At 43.4% G+C, this 22,742-nt stretch overlaps 1 protein-coding gene across 2 annotated transcripts in view; it reads left to right on the top strand.

The window, feature by feature from the left end:
* The window catches only part of ARHGAP25 (Rho GTPase activating protein 25), an 86,681-nt gene that overhangs the window by 59,886 nt on the left and 4,053 nt on the right, over positions 1 to 22,742 (top strand). For both annotated transcript variants that reach the window (XM_045979323.1, XM_045979322.1), the window contains exons 5-10: positions 6,022 to 6,229; positions 11,542 to 11,674; positions 14,927 to 15,000; positions 16,154 to 16,275; positions 17,107 to 17,303; positions 20,102 to 20,634. In XM_045979323.1, coding sequence (XP_045835279.1) covers positions 6,022 to 6,229; positions 11,542 to 11,674; positions 14,927 to 15,000; positions 16,154 to 16,275; positions 17,107 to 17,303; positions 20,102 to 20,634 — 1,267 coding nt within the window. The remainder of the gene's footprint in view (positions 1 to 6,021; positions 6,230 to 11,541; positions 11,675 to 14,926; positions 15,001 to 16,153; positions 16,276 to 17,106; positions 17,304 to 20,101; positions 20,635 to 22,742) is intronic.

The raw sequence follows: 22,742 nt of genomic DNA, 5'->3' as shown, positions 1-22,742 counted from the left end.
GATTAAAGTATTGAATTTAGAATTATGAGGTAAATACAACAGTGGACAAGTTCCTAATCTAAGTCTCAGTTTATCCATCTGTAAAATGGAACAATACTATCTATTTTGTTCTATGAGGACTAAGTGAGAGCACACACAACACCTTCTAGGGCATGTCTTCATAAAATTAGCTTAATTAAATGCATTAATGATTAGAATTATTATACTATGTATTAGAATTAATCAATTGAGATTTGTACCCATTAAGATGGCAATGTCTCTATTAATAGTGACTAGTCCAGAGTGAGGAGCAATTTTGAGTGACTGGCTGGCCAAGGGCAGGAAGAGCGGGGGCACTTCCTTGAAGTTCCTTGAAGGAGTGGGGGCAGCCTGAGAGGCAGGGGAGCCCGAGGTGGAGAATGGTCTTCAAGTGCCTCCCACCCCGCTGTCTGCTGTCTTCTTCCTTCCCTCATTTCCTTGGGGTCTAGGCTCTTTCATGTCCTCCCAGGATCAAAGGGTAGTGATCAGGACTGAGAAGTCAGAGATAGATGTGACTCAGGTTTGGGTCTTTGGAGTTCCAGGAAGGTTTTCTATTCTAGACTCCTCATATGTGATTGGAGATGGAGAGTGGCAAAGCTTGATTGAAACAAACTAAAGAAAACCAGGATCCTCTTCCTTTTCTGTTGGTCCTGTGGTATCTACATCCTGCTGTGGCCATTTCTTGTTGGAGGGAAGAGCTCTGACTGATTTCTAGGCTGGAGGCGTGTAGTTTAGTGTCTTTGTCATATGGGTAATATGAAAACAGTGGGAGTGCTAGGAAGCACATGAGGTTGAGGGAAGGAAGGCCCAGGACACTCCAACATTAAGAGGACAGGGAGAATAGAAGGAATCATCTGAGAAGGCTGAGGAAGTGTGGCCTGTGAGATAAATTGAGAACCAAGTGGGAGTGCCAAAAACCATGTGAAAAGTGTCTCAAGAAGGAGTGATTTGTTCTGTCACATGGTGCTGATAGAGCAGTTAAGAGGAAGACTGAGAATTTGACTTCTTGGTTTCAAAAATGTAAAGGCCATTGATCTCTTTGACAAGAGCAAGGTTGGAGAAGTGCTGATCAGAGTACTTTCAGAAGAGAAGGGGTGGAGGATGAGAGCAATGGGAGACCGCCGGTGAAAGCTCTTCAAGGACTAGTCCATCATGTGCCAGGCTTTGTGCCAGGAAATAAAAATAGAGGGTAAACCAGACAGGCTGTCTGCCTTTGAGGAGCCCACAGTCCAGGAGAAGAGAGACATGTTTAAAACTAAGCTACCTGAGAAACAGTAAGATAGAGCTATCTATAGGAGCTCTGCGAGGACAGAGGAGGGAGGGACCAGTTCCCTCTGAGGAGAAGACAGTTGGAACTTCTGCTGCTGGAAAATCGGGCTCCCAGGTGGGGAGAAGGAGGAAGGGTGTTAGTTCCAGAGTTTTCAAAGGCAAAGACATTTTTTTCCTTCTTTTCATCCTAATCTCCAGCTACCAAAGAGGCTGGTCCACAGCAGATGCTCAGTTTGTATTTGTTGAATGATTTTATGAATTCCAGTGGGAGGAGTTTACAAGAAACAGGGCTGCAAAAGAAACCATCACAATAATTTTGACAGTAGAGGCGAGGACAGAGAAGAGAGATGGTTTAATTTAGAAAGTGCTGATCAGTTTGGAGGGAAAGAGAAGGTGTTGCAGACAATCCTCACACTCACACTTCAGCTAATGAGGTTTGTTGAGTGCAGGTACCTTGTGTTGATGGCTTTGTACTCTCTGTGCCTAGGAAAGTGCCTGATGCTTTACTGCTTGAGTGACTGAATGCTGTTTATTGGGAAGAAGGCTACAGGATAAGTAGTGATTTGGGAATGTTGGGGGTGGGACGAGAGTGAGATTGGAGAAGACACTGGGGGAACTGCCATTAGACTTTTGATGGGAAAGGATGGATGGATGGATAGACACATAGCTCTGAACCAGACATGTGGATTTACAAGTTATCAGTCTATAGGTGATATCCAAATGTACTGAATCATTGGACCTTGCCAAAGAGAATATCTAGAGGGAGGAGACGGCTAAGTTGGATGCCAGGAAGTGACACACTAGGAGCAGGTGGAGGAAGGAGTGCAGTAAAGGAGATTGCAGAGAAGCTGGTAAGGACATGGAAATAGAATGAGAAAGGATGGCTTTGTCATCATGTAGGGATAAAGTCTTGATGAGGAAGGAGAATCAACAGCATCAAGAGACTTCAGGGAAGACCAGCAGGGTGTGGAATGGACATAGGCCATGCCTGGCCATTTCTGGCACTGGAAATTTTGTTGAATGGATTGGATGGAAAGACTCAGGCTAATGGAACCAGACTGGGATGGGCTGAGAGGCTGAGAGGTTGATAAGTGAAGAAGTAGAGCCCATGAGGCTGGAAGTAGACATGTTCTCTTATGAGTATACTGATGAAGACAGGAAGACAAGTAGTGGTTGTTTGAGAGCTGGGACAGGAAGTAATTGTTTAATAAACTGGCAGACTTGGACACACTTGGGCTCTTTCAATTGAAAAAAGAAAAATTTAAAATACAAAAGAAGTGAAGTGAAGTCCTAGATGAGGCGAGAAAAGATGGAACCCACAGGCTGAGAAAGCAACATTTTAGAGGAAAGCACAGGGTTGTTTTCTTCCTCTGAGAGCAGACAGACAGACAGGCAGAGGAGGAGGGACCAGAAAGTCAGGGCCTGGGGATGAGGACGTCATCATCATGTCCTCACTTAGGAAGAGAAGTTAAAGAGGAGCCAAGGTCATCTGCTGAGACAGAGAATGGAAGGAAGGGGTGGTGAGTGCAAGGCAAGTGGGGAAGATTTGGAACCAAGTTTTTACGGAGATTGGGAATATGACCATGATATGGAATGCTGTGTGCCCTGGGAGCTCTGGGAACTCTGGGTGACCAGATGGAGGCGTGGAGAGGGTACTGGGAATCAGCAGAGCTGAGATGATGGAGGAGAGATGAGGGTTGGGATGTGGGTTTGCTGGTGAGAGTGACTTCACAATGATTGAGTGTGGGGCCTGGAAGGGATAGAAGATGAGCATATCTCCCCTGGGGAGAAAAATTACAGGACTTGCTACACAGAGTTTTGTAAGAAGGAGCTGAATCCCAGGTCACCTGCGAACAGAGCACTTGCCTCTGGACCTCGGGAATAGAGCTCCCATCTGACAGCACTGACGTCTCCACGTACATCCCCACATTGTGTTTGGGATATGGTTCCTTGTCAGGTCAAGGGGGCCCCTTCAGCCTGAGTTTCAGCTGTTCTGAAACCCATCTGCCTCCCTCTTTGAGGTGCCCCTCAAGGGATTTTTACAAATGCCATGTGGTCTATGTTTTAAGTCAGATTATTTCAATCATTCACAGACATATAGGAACCAAATTCTATACTGCTGTTGATATTCTCTAATTGTTTCTTATTATATTGCATGTTGTCCTTTCATTTCCATGACTCAAGTGCAATCTTACTGAAAGCAAGAACCATATCCTACATTCTCTTGTCTGTATTACTCATTCCACATGGCCTGCTGCTGACACTCAATAAATGTTAGTGTGAAGCTGAATTCTTCACCAAGGAGATCTCTACCAGTGCCTAAACTAAAGAAACACCACAGTTGTGATTAATCATGGAAAGCACTTGCTTAAGAAATATTTCTTTAAGTAATTCAGCAAAACATACTCTCTATCTACCTTGTGCCTGACTGAACACTGGGGATGAAAAGAGAGCATCTCCATATTTCCAGCATCAGGGAACCTAGTCATGCAGAGGGTACGGGCACATACAAATAATTACCATACGGTGTCAAAAGGGATTGTGACATTTGAGAAGGAATACGGGTACACAAAGTAGCGACAAAGTCTCTCAGGCTGGGGTCAAGGAAAATTTGGCAGATGTGATGATATTTGAGTCAGGCAAAGGAAGACAAATAGAATTCCAGCAAACAAGGAAGGAGAGATGAACAGACTGGGCAATGAGAAGACCATCCAAGGGCATGATGACTGGAGAGTGCTGTGGGTTTGGGGAACATCAGGGAGAGGCGTCTTTGGGTGCTTGATCTGAAGTCAGATGGGGGGGTCAGATCAAATGCCAACCCAAGCAATGCCAGCCCCAACTTTCAGACTCTAGCTACAAAAATAGTTTATCAAACAGTCTCACTGAAATGCAGTAAGTAAAACAGACAATAGTCTCGTGGATTTGGTTGGGAGTAGGGAGTACAAGGACCACCCCCCCACACACAACCCCTTGCTCAGCTCCTCCTAGATTCACCTCCCTCACTTCCCAGCCCCTGATGTGATGAGGGAGGGGCTGCAGAGGAAGCCCCTAGGACTTTGAGGGGTAATTTGGAAAATGCCACTATGACAATTGGGGAAGAAGTAGATGACTATTAAGAACAGGGCTGGGGGGCGAGGGAGTGTGCTTAGGTAAATTGGAGGTGGTTTAGAAAGGTAAGCAGCAAGAGAGATTTGAAGACATCAGAAGGGAAGAGACCACAGCTGTCATAGGTGAGAGAGTAGTCTAGCCTGGTTTAGGGCAGTGGCTGGGAGTGCAGAGGACATCGCAGATTCAAGAGCTCAGGACAGCTTTTCCAGGTGGAATCCACATTAGTTAGAGACTGGATACAGGGGACCCACCAGAGAGAGACCCATGGGGAAAACGAAAGGACTTTGGGAAGCAGCGTCCTGGTAGTTGAAATGGTCATTGTAGCAGGGGCCTAATTATGTCAGAGGGAAGATCAGGCAGAGGTGAAGAAGCCATGACCTGTCTTCTGAGCTTCCAGGAACCAAAGGGCCTGGGTACCTGGTAGGAGAATGGGTAGCCAACGATTATCCTGACTTAAAAAACTAACCTTGTTATACCACTGGGATGGAGAAATTATAGAGCCAAGTACTGACAAGGCTGGGTTAGAGCTGGTCCACACATGCTTTGCTGGAGGCGGTGTAATCTGGAAAAATATTTTTGGACAACAATTTGCATACCATTGAGTCATAAAAATGTTCAAACCACTTGACCTAGTAATTCAACGTGTGGGAATCTGCCCTAAGGAAATAGTTCAAAAGAGTAAAAAGCCTATGTTCACCCATCCAAATGTTAATTAATCAATTAAGCAATTAATTAGAAATTATATGTTGCACTGAATACATTCCAGGAACTCTGCTTGGTGGATAAGCATGTTCACTGTGGGGTTCTTAAAAATAGTAAAACATATGGGGTGCCTGGGTGGCTTGGTCAGTTGGGCAACCTACTTTGGATTTAGGCTCAGGTCACGATCTAGGGTCCTGGGATTAAGCCCTGGGTCAGGCTTCTAATCTGCTTGAGGCTTCTCCCTCTCCCGCTACTCCTCTTTGCAAATCTTAAAATAAATAAATAAATAAATAAATAAATAAAAGTAGTAAAACATAGTAAACAATCTAAATTATTAAAAATGCTGCAATGGTTTCATACAGTATGAGACAGCCATGGGATAGACTGTTATATTTTGAAACTATATGACACAAGCAGAATTCAAAATGGCCTGTTTTCTGCTTCTGTGTTAAGAGCACATTTCCTTGAGTTTACTGCCTGGGCTTGAATTCTGACTACCATGCCTTGGCACCTGACCTTGGCAAGTTCACTAGTGCCTCTGAGGCTCAGTGTCTTTCGTAGTAAGGTGAGTATAATGATTCTACTACCTCGTGGGGTTACTGTAGAGATTAAATAAGAACAGGTATGCACAATGCTTAGCACAATTTCTAGCCCACAACATGTACTCAGTAAAAGAGAGTTGTTATTTTAAATTTGTAAAAATGTGAGTCAAGAGAGAAAGACTGACAGAGACTGCCCCAAATGTATAGCCCCAGGAAATATTATGGGTGACTTGTCTCCTGCCTTTCATCTAGTATCATTGCACTACAGCTTTTGAGGTTACAGGCAACACAAACAAATCCAGATCTGGGCAAAGCACTTTGACCTACCAGTTCATCCAATGGAAGTCAGAGTGATGGGCAGTTCCTGTCTTTCTCTTCCCAGCTGTGTTTGGCCAGCGTTTGGATGAGACCGTAGCCTATGAACAGAAATTCGGCCCCCACCTGGTGCCCATCCTGGTGGAAAAGTGTGCAGAGTTCATCCTCCAGCATGGTCTGAATGAAGAGGGCATCTTCCGACTGCCTGGGCAGGACAACCTGGTGAAGCAGCTCAGAGATGCTTTTGATGCCGGGGAGCGGCCCTCCTTTGACAGGTACCCTGTCCTCACCGTACCCTCCCCCTGCTTCACTCGGGCAGGGACACCTCTCTCTACCAGCTGAGCTATAGGAATTGCACAGCTGTTTCCACAACCCTGGCTGGTGATAAAGAGAGCCTTCTGTTTTGCTGATCGCTTACAGGAGGAATGACGTGAACTAGAACTAGGGCCTTGCTGATGTAGCAGGAGGGGGAGTGCCATGGTGGGAGGGGAGGAAGATGGGACCCAGCTCGAGGCCCACACTGCCGGGCTGATGAGGACTGTGGAAGCGCTGAGCTGACTTTACGGTCCGACTCAGCGTGGTGGAGAACGTACCATCTCTTTAACCAAGGGCTCTGATGTTCTTCCACAGCTTTCCAGAAATGGCCAGAACCAGGACTTCTTGTTAGTTTGGGAGACTGCAATAGCATCCACCTCTGAACTTAGTTCTGAGTCTTTTTGGAGAGAGTACATACCGATGACTTAGCAGACTGGTGTCCCCCCATGTCTCCCTTGTGGTGGTTGCCCGGGTTTGGTTGGGGCCTACCAGCAGTAGTGACATTTCTTCTCGCCATCGCCTGCCCGCCCAACTTCCTGCTGCTCCCTAGCCAAGGTTTCCCGCTCTGCCGCAGCCAGCTGAAACACCCTCCACCCCGACATTGGACACTCTCCGCCTGTTGTGCAATATTCAGCCTCGTTGCCTGTGTGTTCTTGTCCTGTTGGCAAGAAAGAGCCATTGTTTTTTCCAAATCAGCAGCCCATAAATCAAGATTTGGGGAGACAGGCCTCAACTCTATCCAGTTTCCAAAGGTTGATATTCCCCAAGAGGTTATTTATGACCTAGGAATAGGGTTGATCCTGGGAGAATCGTGAACAGCTACATGCCATTAGGTCCCTCTCCCTGATATCCTGCCCATTCTCCCCTGAAGCATCTCTCATACCACATGTTCTCTCCAGTCTCACGGCCACTGTCTGAGTTTGGCCCACCACATGCCCGTCTCTGCTGCCCTCGACGTGCAGTAGGTTAACTTATCAAGGGTGCTGTATTTTTACAGGAAAGCAATGGGTGGAGTTGTTACTGGAACCGTAGCAGGTCATGGGCATCAAATTTACGGACCTCTCAGCAGCACTATAAATTGCATTTCATTATCAGACACCTGTTCAATTAAGTTCACCAACTTTGTATTCCATTTTCTTCTTATGTTTTTAATTAGCTTTGAGTTGATCAAAAGATACAGGTGAGTCGTTGCTAAAGGGATGTGAACAGTCAGCCAGGAGAGATAGAGTGATTGTAGGGATTTGTCAGATAACCTGCCCTGGGCTTGATTTTATGGACCTATAAAGTCAGCCTGGGTGGTGGAGTCATAGTCTTTGATTCCTGGGAAATATTTGGGGCTGGAAGAAGGAAAGTTACACAGATTGTCATGACCCTTACACCCCCAGAACTAAGAAGTAGAGTTTACACACCCAGAAATAGGAGGGGTCACCTGGGGCTCTTAAGAGTCCTACCAGGGCGGAGACTTAGGTCTGCGTAACCTTGTAGGTACTTATCCAGACCTACATTGGTCATATGTGTGGTTCTAGATCCCCCAAATTGACTCGCTGGAATGAAGAGAAACAAAGGAGCTTTTATTTGGTAGATTCTAGAGCAGCTAGATCTGATTCTCATTAAACATGTACATGTACATTTTAAAATCTCTTTGTTGAGCTTCTGCCATCCACAAAGTAATGGGCTTCTGATAGCTGTCGTTCTCTGAGACACTATCAGATGTGCCACATTTTAAGGTCAGTGCTACCACGGAAGGACTGGCAGAGCCAGCCGTGGTGCCTGGGCTAATCTCCGGTGGATCAGGGATTGAACTCAGAAGTCACCTGGCTCCTGATTTGCCTTTGTCCTTGACTTAAAAAAAAAATAATTTAAAGATGTTTCATTGGGTCGAAGGAAGAACAAAATCAGGAAAAACCATGCTGGAAATTTAGACTATAACCGTGACAACTGATTTGACCCTGTTACAATGGGAGCACAGATATTAAACACAAAATTTCCTGAAATAATTGTATAATTTCCATTGTGTTAAGTGCTAAAATTGAAAACTGGATGGTACTCTGAGAACATAGAGCAGGAGCCCCCCCTTTTTTTAAAGATTTATTTATTTATTAGAGAGAAAGTGGGGGAGAGGGGCAGAAAGAGAGAGTCTTTTAAAAAAATTTTTTATTATGTTAGTCACCATAAGTACATCATTAGTTTTTGATGTAGTGTTCTATGATTCATTATTTGCATATGACACCCAGTTCTCCATGCAATACGTGCCCTCCTTAAATACTCATCACTGGGCTAACCCATTCCCCCCCCATCCTGCCCCTCCCCTCTGAAACCCTCAGTTTTTTTCCGGAGTCCACAGTCTCTCATGGTTCATCACTCCCTCTGATTTCCCCCACTTCAGTTTTCCCTTCCTTCTCCTAATGTCCTCCATACTATTCCTTATGTTCCACATATGAGTGAAACCATATGATAATTGACTTTCTCTGCTTGACTTATTTCACTCAGCATAATCCCCTCCAGTTCTATACATGTTGATGCAAATGCTGGGTATTCGTTTTTTCTGATGGCTGAGAAATATTCCGTTGTCTAAATGGACCACATCTTCTTTATTGATTCGTCTGTTGAAGGGCATCTCAGCTTAAGTGGACTTGTAGTTAAGCCCAACCCAGGACTCACTTTCACAACCCTGAGATCACAACCTGAGCCAAAACCAAGAGTGGGATGCTTAATGGATTGCATCACCCAGGTGCCCCAGAACAGGAGCCTTTTGGCATATTCTGGTGGATTTGCAGAGACCCTCCAAAAAGAAATGACATTTATACTCAGACACATTAAGCAAGCATGAGGGGTTAGTCAGGACAAACAGAATTATCTTCCCCCAGTAAACTGAATCAGGAAGCTTCCTCTGGTTTTAAATATTCCCAGATGATTTACATAGATAATTATGCTCTTTGGTTATAACTTTGAAGCATCTACACTATATCAATGGTTATAACCCTTTCTTTTTTCTAATGTTAGATATTTTTGCTGTCATAGTTTCTTCTGATTGAACTATCTGGTAGTTTGTGGTTTTTGTTGTTGTCATTTATCTTCAGAAGATTCTGTTTTTTGATACTGTCTTATTTCAAATTGTTGTTGGCAACATTCATTTGCTTGGGTGTATCTTGTGTGTTGGGGTCTGTGCCAGGCAGTGGACAGAATGTCAGAGAATGGAACCATGGAAGCAGGAGGCCAGAGAGGAAGCTGGGGCAAGATCCTGGCAGGAGGCCATTACCTTCCAAAACAGAGCAGTGAAGGGTAGGGGGGCAGGACTTAGAGCAACTCACATGACATTTGGGTAGGATTGAGGGACTTGGGAAGCTAACTGGCTGTGGAATGAGGGAGGCCCTGGATTCTGACTAAGACCATAGAGAGGGTTGCAATGCTGGGGCATGAGGAGGACCCACTCTGGGACTTTAGGATAATGTGTGTCAGCAGGTTGTCTTTCTGCTATTTTCTTGGGAACTTCTCATGTATTTTGACAAGAGGACTTTGCCCAGGAATATTTTTAGGCAGTGAGTCAGCAGGGAAGGCTTTTCCAGAATCCCCACCTTAAGTGAATGGTTCCCACCCTCAATTTCCTGAGGCAGCAGTGGACCACAGTCCGGGCTCTATGCCAGTTCACGTTCTCATTTTGAAGCTGCAAAAGGGGGGCCTTTTCAGGAGACAGCTCTGAACACTGGCTATTAAAACAAACAAACTAAAAAAACTTACTCGGGAGGTCAAGACAGAGCTTTACAGGCAAGTACTGACATTCTCATTTCTGCCCCCTCCAATGCCTCCCTCCTCCTCCTTCTGCCCAAACTGACCCATCCTGCCCCTTCTCCAGGAAGCTCTTCTACCAGCCAATTCTATATTCTCTATCCCTGAAACCATGGTCTGAACCTCTTACCACATCATAGCTTTTCAAAATGCTACCTGGACAGTTGATTAAGTATACTGAATTTTTTTGGTATGAAGCAAATAATTTCTTCACTAATGAACTTCAAGCATATGGTAGACTCAGACTTATTTTCTCTTACGGAACTGCAGAATAAATGCAGGCGCTCTATAGCCACGGGTCAGTGAACTTCGATGAAGGGCCCCATATGAAATATTGAGGCTTTGTAGGGCAGATGGTTTCTGCTACAGCTTCTCAGCTCAGCTCTTAGCAGAGTCTTTGCACAAAATGAGCCAAAGACGATGCAAAAATGAATGAACATGACTGTATTCCTGTAACACTGTGTGGAGGCTGAAATTCAAAGTTCATATTCTCACAGGCCATGAAATAAGCTTCCTTTGAGTTTTGTTCCCAACCATTTAGAAACATAAAATCCATTCTTAGCTCAAAGGCTGTACAAATACAGGCAGTGGGCTAGATTTGACTCCTGGGCCAAGGGTTACCCACTCCTGCTGTAAGCTGGAGAAGCTGAACTGGAAAAACCCGAGCCTCCCTCGTTAACAGGCAGTTATCTGAATACTGTCTGTGTGTCTGCAGCACAACCTCTGCTCCCCACCCTCCCTTCCCCATGTTCTCCCTTCCCCCTGCTGTAACTCCTTGTCACTCTTCAGATTTTCCCCATGGCTCCCCAACTCTGCACTGGGTGTCCCTGTTTTTCATATTTCCATACAATCCCAGGTCCTGGGCTTCCTGGTCATGGTACTAACCACACAATATTGTAATGACTTGGTAATGTGTGACTCTGCACAGCTCTGTGGTTCAATGAAGCCGGGTGTCCTGTGTATCCCTCAGGGTCCCCGCGAAATTGCAGTGTTTGACATAGTATCTTGCATCTAGTAGGTTCTGTCAGTGCTTACTGACAGAATGCATGACTGTGCAAATATGTAAATGAATCCCAGAAATGTTTTAAGCTCTCTGAGGGTTTAAAGAGATCATGGACCACAGATATAAATGAGTAATCGCATGAAAAATTAGAGGCTAAGTAGAGAATGCAAAATTGTGAGGCACTAAGGGACTTGGAGAAAAAAGAAAGAGATGAAGACAAAGATAATTTAATAGGATCAATGAAAAGATAGACCTTGAACTTACCTTTGAGGTAGTTGGGTAGAAGAGATAAAGGAAGAAGTATTGGGGGTCATTATTCCAGAAGATTAATAAAGATGTTTTGTTCAGATACATCTGTATCAGACTCTACTCCTTGGCAAAACTCCCTTTTGGAACCTGAGGTTCTATTCAGTGGATCACTAAGGGGAGGTGAGGAATGTTCTGGAGTTTCACTTTCAAAGAAAATTGCTTATTTTTTTGCAGAGAGACAGACGTGCACACAGTGGCCTCCCTGTTAAAGCTCTATCTCCGTGACCTCCCGGAGCCCGTGGTTCCCTGGAACCAGTATGAGGGGTTCCTGCTCTGTGGGCAGCTCATGAATGCAGATGAGGCAAAGGTCTGTATCTCATTGGAGTTGTCCTGCTTTGGAAGAAGGTGTTGGTTACTGAACTATTCTGGTGGGCAAGCAACGGTGGGTCAGGGAACCCATAACTTTGAGTGAGATACTTTTTCAAACTGGAACTTTGTCAGCAACAAAAAGCAATTGAAGCCAATCATTGTGACAGCCTTGCTGAGATGTAACAATCCAATGCAGAACTGACTATCACTGAATACACCCAAGTCACTTTAAAATTAATAAGAGACAAAGGAAGCTTCTGAGAAGGGTTTCAAGCAATATGGCCTTGCTGAGACCCCGTGGGACACAGGGACAGAGCTGACACCTTGGAAGTCAGGGAAGAGGTGAGAATGTTCTAGTTCCATGGTGAATGAGTGTCAGGCATGGGCATACAAGGAATGCATGTGCCAGAGAAAGAAAGGACAAGGAGCTTTTCTTTGTTCTTTTCCATTGCAACTGCTTACAGGGCTGTGGTCAGTGTCTGCGAACGACTGCTTATTAGAACGTATGCATTTGCCTGCAGGATTAGTGATCTTATGTAAATTGTTTCCAGAAAGGTCTTATAGTCAATAGTCACTACCCTGGACTCATGTTAATTAAACACAGCAACCAACAAAAGAAACCAGGAAAACCCATCTAACAACAAAAAAACCTTCATGGTTTTTAACCAGGACTTGCAAAACCAAATGCCTGAGAAATACTTCTATTAATACTACTAATAATTAGGGTCTAACTCCCCACTTTGGGGGGTTAGTTCTTAGCACTACTGTATTAAAGCTCTCTTTGGTAAAATGGTGCACAGAAAAGTGAAGACTTGGATTTAACTTTGATTTTTGTCTTTAGTCAAATTAAGCATTTTCTACTAGAGTTTATTTACAGCAAAACATTCTGTAATGGCAGAACTGGTATATAGTTGCATTGATCAATATAATAACCTCTAACCACACATGGTTATTGGGCACGTGAAATGTGGCTAGTTCAGCTAAAGAACCAAATTCCTAATTTTATTTTGTTTTCTTATTTAAATAGTCACACATGTCAAGTAGCTCTTGTACTAGACAGCACAAACTGAGACAAGTTTCATAATAACATCTGCTATACTTAGGATTGTTTTGAGGACAAGAGATATGAGGTAGGTGAGTGATATTTTTAAATGATTATTTTAAGGAGAGGTTTATTCTCTATTTTAGAATTTATTATATAGTATACCCCCAGAAAACAATATATATATAATGATATGTATCATTATATATATTATATCATTATATTATATGTAATATATTAATAAGAGATTATATCATTATCATATTATATCATATATATCATGATGTATATTATATATATATACACACATATACACACACACACGGTTGTCATTTTTATTTAATTATTTATTTTTTTAAAAGATTTTATTTATTTATTTGACAGAGAGAGAGATCACAAGTAGGCAGAGGGGCAGACAGAGAGAGAGGAGGAAGCAGGCTCCCTGCAGAGCAGAGAGCCTGATGCGGGGCTCGATCCCAGGACCCTGAGATCATGACCCGAGCCAAAGGCAGTGGCTTAATTCACTGAGCCACCCAGGCGCCCTCATGGTTGTCATTTTTAAACAACAGAACAATAGTACCCTAGACCTGGTAGAAAGCATAGCTTTGAGAACTTCTCTCCTGACTCAGGGCAAAGAGCCTCACCATTTAAGTGGATCCTGGTACAAGAAAAAAGGTGATTTTGTATTTCAACATCAGGAAATGAAAGGGATGATACAGGTGAAGCTAATACGCTGGAGCTAGTGTAGCTATTTTCCGACACAAAAGTTAGGTTGCGTGATCTCATATAGATCTTCCTCAGCAACAAAACACAAATGAAGCCAATCTTGGCATCAACCTTCCTGGGATGTAACAATCCAATGCAGAATGGGACTATAATCAAATACCCCAAGCCACTTTAAACTTAGTAGCTGAGTGCATGATTTGAAGCAGGATTTATAAATTTTTTTGTGAGGGTGAGATGAGGACATGACAAATCTTAATTAATACAGGCATATTAGCTCCGCTTTGTGGAAGTAACAATGCTTTATGGAATGAGGTTTAAAATTTTGCTAGAAAGACCAGGCAACCTCTCAGCCCCTGACTGCAAGGAAAGCGAAGGAGGTCCACAGATACAGATCTGACACTCCCCGCACCATCCCGCCCACCGAACTTCCCCACTTTGGACCTGCTTCTCCCAACTTTCCTCCATCTCAACATCTCTGAGTTTCTAATCTGGGGTAATGTACATCTGGGCAGGGCAGAGGACATCAGCCTCCCTTGCTGGTGAAAATGTGGCAGGGGTGGTAGCTGGGAGCCGAGAGTCTATAGAAACCTTTGCGAATAATTCACTCGTTAAACTGAAGAGGATGGAATCCCAGTATGACGCGGGCATGCTGGATACAGAGGGTCTGCACCAAGTCACTGCGTGCGGGCTGACAGGGCTTAGGGTGCAAAGGAGGAGTTGCTCAGGGTTGAGGGAGCCTGTGTGTCTCATGTTAACTGACGCGCTTTTACAATCACGACGTTATTGGCAATGACTACAGACCCTACAGGCAGCTGCGGGTGAAAAGAACTAAGAAAAGCTCTCTGTCCTTCCCCTCCCTGGCACATGCATTCCTTGTATGACTGTCTCATGGCTAGAATATTCTGACCTTTACCTGTCCCCCACCCCCCAGATTAGTCAGCCTATCCTGTGTCCCAGCAGGTCTCAGCAAGGCCATATTGCTTAAAACCCTTCTTAGAAACTTCCTTATTCTCTCACTACTGATTTTTTTTTTCTTCTCTTGGGATATTTGGTTTTAAATACCAAATAGCTTGGGGTATTTGGTTATTATCCAGTTCTTTACTGGAGTGTTACATCTCAAGCATTCACTAAGCAAACAATTATTTAGAGTATGAGTTGTCAAATAATGCTTGCCTTAGAGTAGCTCTGAGTTGGGGACTCAGATAGGACATTTTGTCAGCTAGGACTATTTGTCAGATAGGACAAATAAAAAAATGGGCTGTGAAAATATCAGTAGCCTCCCCATACTAATTTTTTGGCAGCTTCCTGTGAATTTATAATTATTTCAAAGTAGAAAGCTTCTTTAAAAAATACAAAAACTATGGAACAAGAGTGACTGCCCATGCTGCTTCTGTACCGATACATCAGTTATGTTCCCCATCTTCCACAGTCTCATTGCTGGAGAGGGAGCAGGCTGGTTTACAGTGTAAAATCTCTTCCCAGGCTCAGCAGGAGTTGGTGAAGCAGCTGTCCATCCTTCCTCGAGACAACTATAGCCTCCTGAGCTACATATGCAGGTAAGAGTCCCCTGACATCACTTTCTAGATGTATCAGAAAAAAAGCCCCAGGGAGAGGAGGAAAGAGGGTCTCTTTGAACTCACAGCTTCTGGTCCAGACCTTGGGAAGGTCAGCCATATTCACACAGCACTGAAGTAGTTCCCTTTATCCACAAGATAATTTCAAGGATCCACTCCAAGTCTGATTGGCAAGCAAAGTGAACATGCTTCCTCCTTCAGGCCTGCCCCAGGGCTGCCTGGAGTCCTGGGACATGCAGGAGCACCCAGAATCCTTATAATGTTTCTAGCACTATCTCCCATCTTCCCGACTCTGGGACCATAATTTAGTACCCTGGAGACATTCATGGCAACACGTAGCATGCAGATTGACCCAGGTCGGTCTAAGCTGGAAGCCTAGATCTCCATGCCAGACAGAGCTGAAATTTATCTTCTTTTTAAAAAATAATATGTTGTAGTATCCAGGTTATAAAAGTGATACATGCTTGATTTGGAAACCAGAAAAATGCAACATACTATAAATAAGAAATAAAAATAATACACAGTGTCCTCACTCAGCAAAAATCACTATTACTGCTTGGGCATATTTCCTTCTGGATATTTTTCTTTCTATGAAAGATCTCTACATATATCAGTATAAATATCGGGGAACAATTTGTTGTATATATTTGTATCCTACTGGTTTTGGCTTAATATTATATTGTGAGCATTTCCTATGTCCTAAAATAGGATTATAAATGACTATGGTATTCCATCATGTTTCCTCATTTGAAAACATCACCATTTATTTGGTAGTTTCTATGTATTTGGAATTTTAAGTTGTTTCAGCCTATCCATTTAAAAATAGTTTTTGAGAAGGTATTTAGAAATTCCTTTGCCAATATTGTTGGGGTTTTTTGGTTGTTGTTGTTGTTGTTTTTTTTTAAAATAAGGAAGCTGAGAACTTCATGCCTTCATTGGGTGGAATTATAGTAAAAATTCTTGCTAGCTGTTGAGCACCCACTGAGAATTTGAAGTGCTTGGCACAATCGTAGTCCCATTCCTGAGACTAGAAGGAAGGAGATGGGATCCACCTCTGAGATCTCTGTGGTATCTGGAAGTGCTTCCTTCTGGCAGCTTCCTATTTCCTACAATGGGACTTCCTGGCTGCCCACAGGTTCCTACATGAAATCCAGCTCAACTGTGGTGTTAACAAGATGAGTGTGGATAACCTGGCTACGGTGATTGGTGTGAATCTCATCAGGTCGAAGGTCGAAGACCCTGCTGTGATCATGAGAGGTACAGCTGGTCCTGTGGGGAAGGCAGGTGCAGAGGAAGTGACAACAATTACCTAGCTATCAAAGGGCACTGCAATTTTCCAAGCATTTTCAGTTGATTCCCTTGTCCCTACTGTGAAATAGCCCTATGAAAGGAGCAGGACAGAAATTATGTCCATTTTCCAGATCACAGCTGAGCAGAATGGTGAAAAATTGAGCCACTGGTCACACAGTACAAAAGGCTAGCACAAAACCAATATTTTTTAGTCTTGTATGACTTTTAAATACCCTTAGCCAGAGAAAGCAAGTTTGCCAGTAAGTAGAGAAAGCAAGTTTGATTGTATAAGAGAACTCACAAAAGGTTACTGGTGAAGTTGTGTTGAAAAAGCTTCTGTGGCTGTGTCTTGGTTTGGTAGGCAGTAGTGCCGGCATAGAGTACTGACATCGGCCGTGCGTTTGGGAAGGCAGTACACCTGGCACGTCTTTACTGTGTGTGCAATCAGAAATGAGATGACATGTTGAGGACCCATCAGGGGAGAAAGGCGTCTTCATTTTCTTTACTGTATTGCTTAGTTTCTGATCAAAGACTGACCCATAGGACTGTATAGGCTGAAAATAACCCTCTTTTACCCCACTCCCATATCCTTCTCTCCCTTCTCTTTCATCACAATCTCCTACCTCAAGCAATTTAGAAGGGTCCCACGAAGAGTAAAATGGGGACCTTTTGGGCCCTGTGGTTTTAGAGCCAAGTTTAGAGACATCCCATGGGTGGAGACTGTGAGGACTGCCCACCTCTTGCCATGGTCCAGACCTAGACCATGGTCCAGGTCTACAAATCTCTTTCTTCTTTCAGGGACTCCTCAGATCCAAAGAGTGATGACCATGATGATCAGAGACCACGAAGTCCTCTTCCCCAAGTCCAAGGATGCACCCCTGTCACCCCCTGCTCAGAAAAATGACCCTAAGAAACCTCCAGTAGCTCGAAGCTCTGTGGGCTGGGATGCCACTGAAGACCCTCCAATTTCCAGGACAGATAGCTTCAGTAATGTGGTAAGGTGCAGAGAAACTTCTTCCTTCCCTCTGACTCTTCCTTTAGTCCATGTCATTCCATGTAAGTGCTAGTCTGGGGTGGAAGTTGGAGCAGTTTTAGAGGATGCCGTGACAGTGAGCACAGATGGTACGGACCCATTTGATTGCATCTTGAAAGCCTGACCTCTTTCAAAATCTAGTTTCTGTTGGCATCCTGGAGGTGGGGTTAGTGACAAGTGTGCCAGTTTCCTAATTACTAAGCAGAGAGAGTCTTCACTAAAGCCCACTCTAAAAGGGAAGCCTTTCCAAACACAGTCCAGGAAAGTTCAATAGGGGAAATTATATATCACATTGTAAGGATTTTAGCAAGAGTTATTGAAAATTCCAGGTCAAAGTCCAGAGAGAACTGGTTTCCCGCTAACCCATGAAACGTGATTTCTGTGATGTGTTCATGTAATACTTCTCATTCCCTGATAAGCTGTCTCAGCAATGTCACTCCCCTCATTTGTACTAAAAGGTCGTGGCTCACATTCCCAATGTCAAAAAACTCTGCAACCTCTGAAATGTAGAGTAGTTGAAGCCAATAATTTACAAAGTTCAAATATTTTTTATGTATTTATAGATACTTAAAAAATACTTAAATACTTACAAATACTTAAAATACTTAAAAAAATACTTAAAATACTTAAATACTTAAAATACTTAAAAAAAAAACAAAACCAACCATGAACTTTTTGTAGCAGCTTGGTTCTTTTTATGTGACCAAGAGATGAATTTAAAGTTTCTGGTTGACCTGATAATGAAGTTGTCTGTAGTACTGTTAATCCTGAGGATAATTAAAGAAGTATGAAAAAAAGATAGGTAGTGGTAGTAGTTACGATTTTTCTTAGGTGATGTCTGTACACGATGCATTTTACCAACACTTTCAAATTAATATTTAGAAATGCTCATACTTCATATAATGAAATCCAATTAGCAGTCCCTGGGAGTAGATATCATTATGCTTATTTGATAGGTTTGTATTTATTGTAACAGTATGGGCAGCTATGGGCAGACACTGTGATGGGAAACTTAAGTAGGTCACCTCTGGGGTCCTCACCATAACTCTGTAGGGCAGAATTTGTTATCCACATCTTGTTTTTCAGGAATGGAGGTTCAGGGAGGTTGACCAGTGGGCCGAAAATGGTAGCACTAGGGTGTTACAGAATGGGTTTAGTTCTAGTTCTCACTTTGAGGCCCCAGGGCTTCTGTCTCCAGGTGGGGTGGAGAAAGCAAGTGATAGAGAGATTAGAAGGAGAGCTTAGGCCTTGATTTTTTTTTTATTTTAGGGCTCATCGTTTTTCTTCTTTTTTTCTTTTTAATTTATATATCTATGATTCAAAAAAATTAAAATGAGAAAAACTATATATTAAGAAATCCTGCTTCCTTTGCTATCTCCATCCACTGCATCCTTCCTCGCCTTTATTTGCTTCATATTTATCCTTCCAGTGTTTCTTTATACAATTATAAACAGATATGAGTGTAAATCATATTTTTATGCAAATATATTCTCTTGCTCTCTCTCTCTCCACACACATACAAGTGTGCACATGCACAATATACATGCTACTCTTTATCTTTATCTTGCATTTTTCCACTTAAGAGTATATCCTGAAGACATTTTTATGTCGATATATGGACAGACCCCTCATCTGACCAGGTTGCAATTAATAACCTTGACCATGCTTCATCTTATATTTAAGTAGATGTATTTCTGGGATAAATTCTCAGAATTAGGATTGCTGAGTCAGAGGTTAAGTAGATTTATGTGTAATTTTTATTAAAATTGTCAAATAGAGGTTGTGCCATTTTATATTTCCACCATCAATGCACAAAAGAGCCTGTTTCTTATAATTTCACTAGCAAAATGTATTTTCAGATTTGGGGAGATGTATTATTGATAGATGAGAACTGTTCATTCACTTTTTTTGAGAGAGAGAGAGAGAGAGTGAATGCATAAGTATATATGTAAGAGGGTGTGGGGGGACAGAGGGAAGAGGAAATCTTCAGCTGGGCCTAGAGCTCAAGGTGGGGCTTGATCTCATGACCCTGAGATCATGACCTGAGCTGAAATGCAGAGTCCAAAACTCAACCACCCAGGCACCCTGATATTTCAGTAATTTTAATTTTGATTTGGGTTTTTTTTTTTAATAATGAGAGAAGCTGAACATCTTTTCTTATGTGTAAGGGTTCATTGCATTTTTCTTTTCATCTGTAAATGGTCTGATCTTATCCTTTGTCCATCTTTATGTTGGTTGTTGGTCTTTTTCTTGTCAATTTTTATGAACTTTTTATATGAGAGAGTGGCTCATTGTCCATGATATGTATTGCAAATATTTTTGCTGGCTTGCCATTTCTTTTTTTATTTTATTTATAGTGATTTCTTTGCTTTATTTTTGTTCTTTTTAAATTTGGGGAGTCATGGAAACTTATGTAGGTTGAATTTATCACACTTGTATTTCATGTTTTTGGATTTTTGAATTCTAGTTAGAAAGGCCTCCTCATCCTAAAGCTGTGAAAAAAATCCTACTTTAAGACTCCCTTACCACTAATAGACAATTGATTTTTAGAGCATGAGTTAGTTCCTTTCAGGGCAATATCCTTTTGAGAAAAACCCCATGCAGATAATCAATAATGTGATGAATTAAGAGATGGTCTTCTCATTAAGAGTTTCACGGGTGTGCAGCCCAGAGATTCTTTCTTTCAGGTTGCTAATCCTTATCTTGGGAACCTGACACATGGTAAAAACCCATGTGACATTCGTGGCCATTTCTTTCTAGACCAGCGACTCGGACACAACCAGCCCCACCGGACAACAGCCCAATGATGGGTTTCTGGAAGAGAGCAGTCAAGCCCCCAGGGAAAAGCTAGGTGATTGGAAGCTGCAGTCAAGGAAAAGGACTCAGACACTCCCTAATCGGAAATGCTTCTTGACATCAGCATTTCAAGGTGCCAACAGCAGCAAAGTGGAGATATTTAAAAATGAGTTCTGGTCACCTTCCTCAGAGGTAAAGGCCGGGGAAGGGCACAGGAGAACGCTGTCTCAAGGCGTGTCCCCCTGCCCAGACTCCCAGCGGACTTCCACCTACGATAATGTCCCTGCCCCGCCCCGGGCCCCTGGGGATGAGGCAGCTGCCGGCTCTTCCCACGCTTGTGACTCCAAGAGAGAAACTCTTGCCAGCTCCACCTCTGAAACCCGGCCTGCTAGAAAGAACTCTGGGGAAGAGGAACTTGAATCCTTGCAGAGGGTGGTCCAGGAGCTGCAAAAGGAAATAGAAACACAGAAGCAAACGTATGAGGAACAGATTAAAAAGTAAGTCACCTGAGAGGGGCCTTGGGCAATCACTCAGCTTCCATTTTCAGAAGCAACAGGGATTGTTCTCCTCTGCTGAAGAAGTGATGTTAGAAACCTTGAGTTTAGAGAATGCAGTAATCTATAGCAGTTGGGCATAATTGAGGAAAGAGGTAGAGGGAATGATGAGATGACTACAGTAGTAAAATCTCTTTAATAAGTTTTAGGTTAAATTCATGAAAAAGTGAAGTGTGTAGCTTATGCAGCTTAAACAATTTCCAAATCATGATTCTTTAAGGGTTGACATGCTCTAAAAATTAAGAGGAACTTTAAATTTTTTCATAGAAATGTGAGTCATCCCTTCTGAAAATGATTACTGAGCACCTACTCTGTGCCATACACCATCTCAGCTGTTGGGGAATAGCACTGAACAAAACAGACAAAAGTCTCCGTGCTTACAGAGCTTTCCTTCTATCAGGAACAGGCAATATATATAAGTAATTAAAATATATGCTATGTCAGATGCTGGAACATGCTATGAGGGAAGATAAAGCAGGGCAGAAGTTTGGGTGGTCCAAGAAGGAGGTTCCTATGTTAAACAGGATGGTCAGGAAGGCTTCACTGAGAAGGTGGCACTAGGGCAAAGGCCTGAAGAGACGAGGGCATAAGTCAGGCCCACTTGTGGGGAAGAGCAAGCCAGGTAGGGAGAAGTAGAGGTGCAGAGGGTGTGGAAGGGAGCAGGTCAGGATGTTCGTGCATTGGAAGAGTGGCGGTGGGCTGGAGCAGTGGAGAGTAGCTGATAGGAGAGAGGGCAGATGAGGGCAGAAGGCCTTGCCAGCCACCTTAAAGCCTGTGTGAGGCAGAGCTTCTAGCCAGATCTAATTGACTAAAGCTTCACCAAGTCACTGGTTTCTCACTGAGCTCAGGCCCCCCAAAGGTGAAGGGAAGGCCAACAGGGAGGCTATTGCCACAATTGTCATGCACATCCCTAAGGTGCTTGGACACAATGTGGCCTCCTGGGTAGATAAATTATTTTCTTGAAATCTTTTTCACACCATTGACTTTTCATGAATGTAAGCCCAATCCAGCTTAGCCCATATGAACACGAATCATGACGTAGTGAAATGTGAACTAGTGGGGCTTTCAAATTATGGGTACTTTTTCAGTCCATTAAGGCTCAGACATATGAAAGGAAGACTTTTGTGAGCCCTGATTCCTTGTTTCCTACATAGAGGGCTGCCCGTCTAAAAGCAAAATGGAGATACTTTGTCTAAGGACGTGAAATCAGTCCTTTTGTAGGACTACAACACTCAAGTGCCATCTTGTCTGTGATGGAAACATCCCCAGAGGAGAGAGGAGTTTGCTACTGCACCCTCACATGAATGTCACTGGCAGGGTAGGGCGAGCCCAGCTGCCATGGAGGGGCCTTTCCTCCTGCATGGAACCAAGTCCTCTGAATTCACCCATCAGAGGGGTCCTCCATCCTCAACAGAGAGAGGAGACTTAATAGTCCATAGCACCGGCTGTGAGCTTCGTGTTTCAGACACACCTTCTCATGTAATCCCCACAGCAATGCTGTAAGATAGATAATATCCTCATGTTACAGAAGAAATGGGGGCTCGGGTAGTTTAAAAAGATTCCTCAGAGGGCACACAACTCATCATCAGTAGGGCTGGGATTTGAACCGGGTCAGTCAGGCTCCTGAGCCCGCCCAGATTCTACCTTTCCACCAGCAGCAGTGGTCAAAATCTAGCAGTAGTTCTCTCAGTTGAGATTTCTCCCAAAGCAAGATGGAAGCAAGAGTAGACTTGGAGAAGAAAACTGGATTTGTAATGAGAGGGCCAGAAGGAACGAGACTAATTTAGCTGTAGGAAGAGATAAGCAGGGGAAGGCAAGGCTCCAAAGAAGGGCCATTACTTGGAGAATCGGCTGAAGCTCCTGAAGACAGAAGCCAGGCTGTCTGCTAAAAAAATAGGCTGTTTGGGGTGGGGAGTGGGTGCTGGTCAAGGAGGCAGCACCTCACAGAGTGAAATTCTGAAGCAAATTTTCAATCACACAATCTCCCCACAGTCCTGAAATTTCCTCTCTGGGCTTAAAAATGGCATCGTACTCTCATTCTTAGGAGTAAA

The sequence above is a fragment of the Meles meles genome, chromosome 15 (genome assembly GCF_922984935.1).
Source record: "Meles meles chromosome 15, mMelMel3.1 paternal haplotype, whole genome shotgun sequence".
NCBI lineage: Eukaryota > Metazoa > Chordata > Mammalia > Carnivora > Mustelidae > Meles > Meles meles.
Note: the sequence above shows the minus strand (reverse complement) of the source record. Positions and strands in the feature narration are given on the sequence as shown.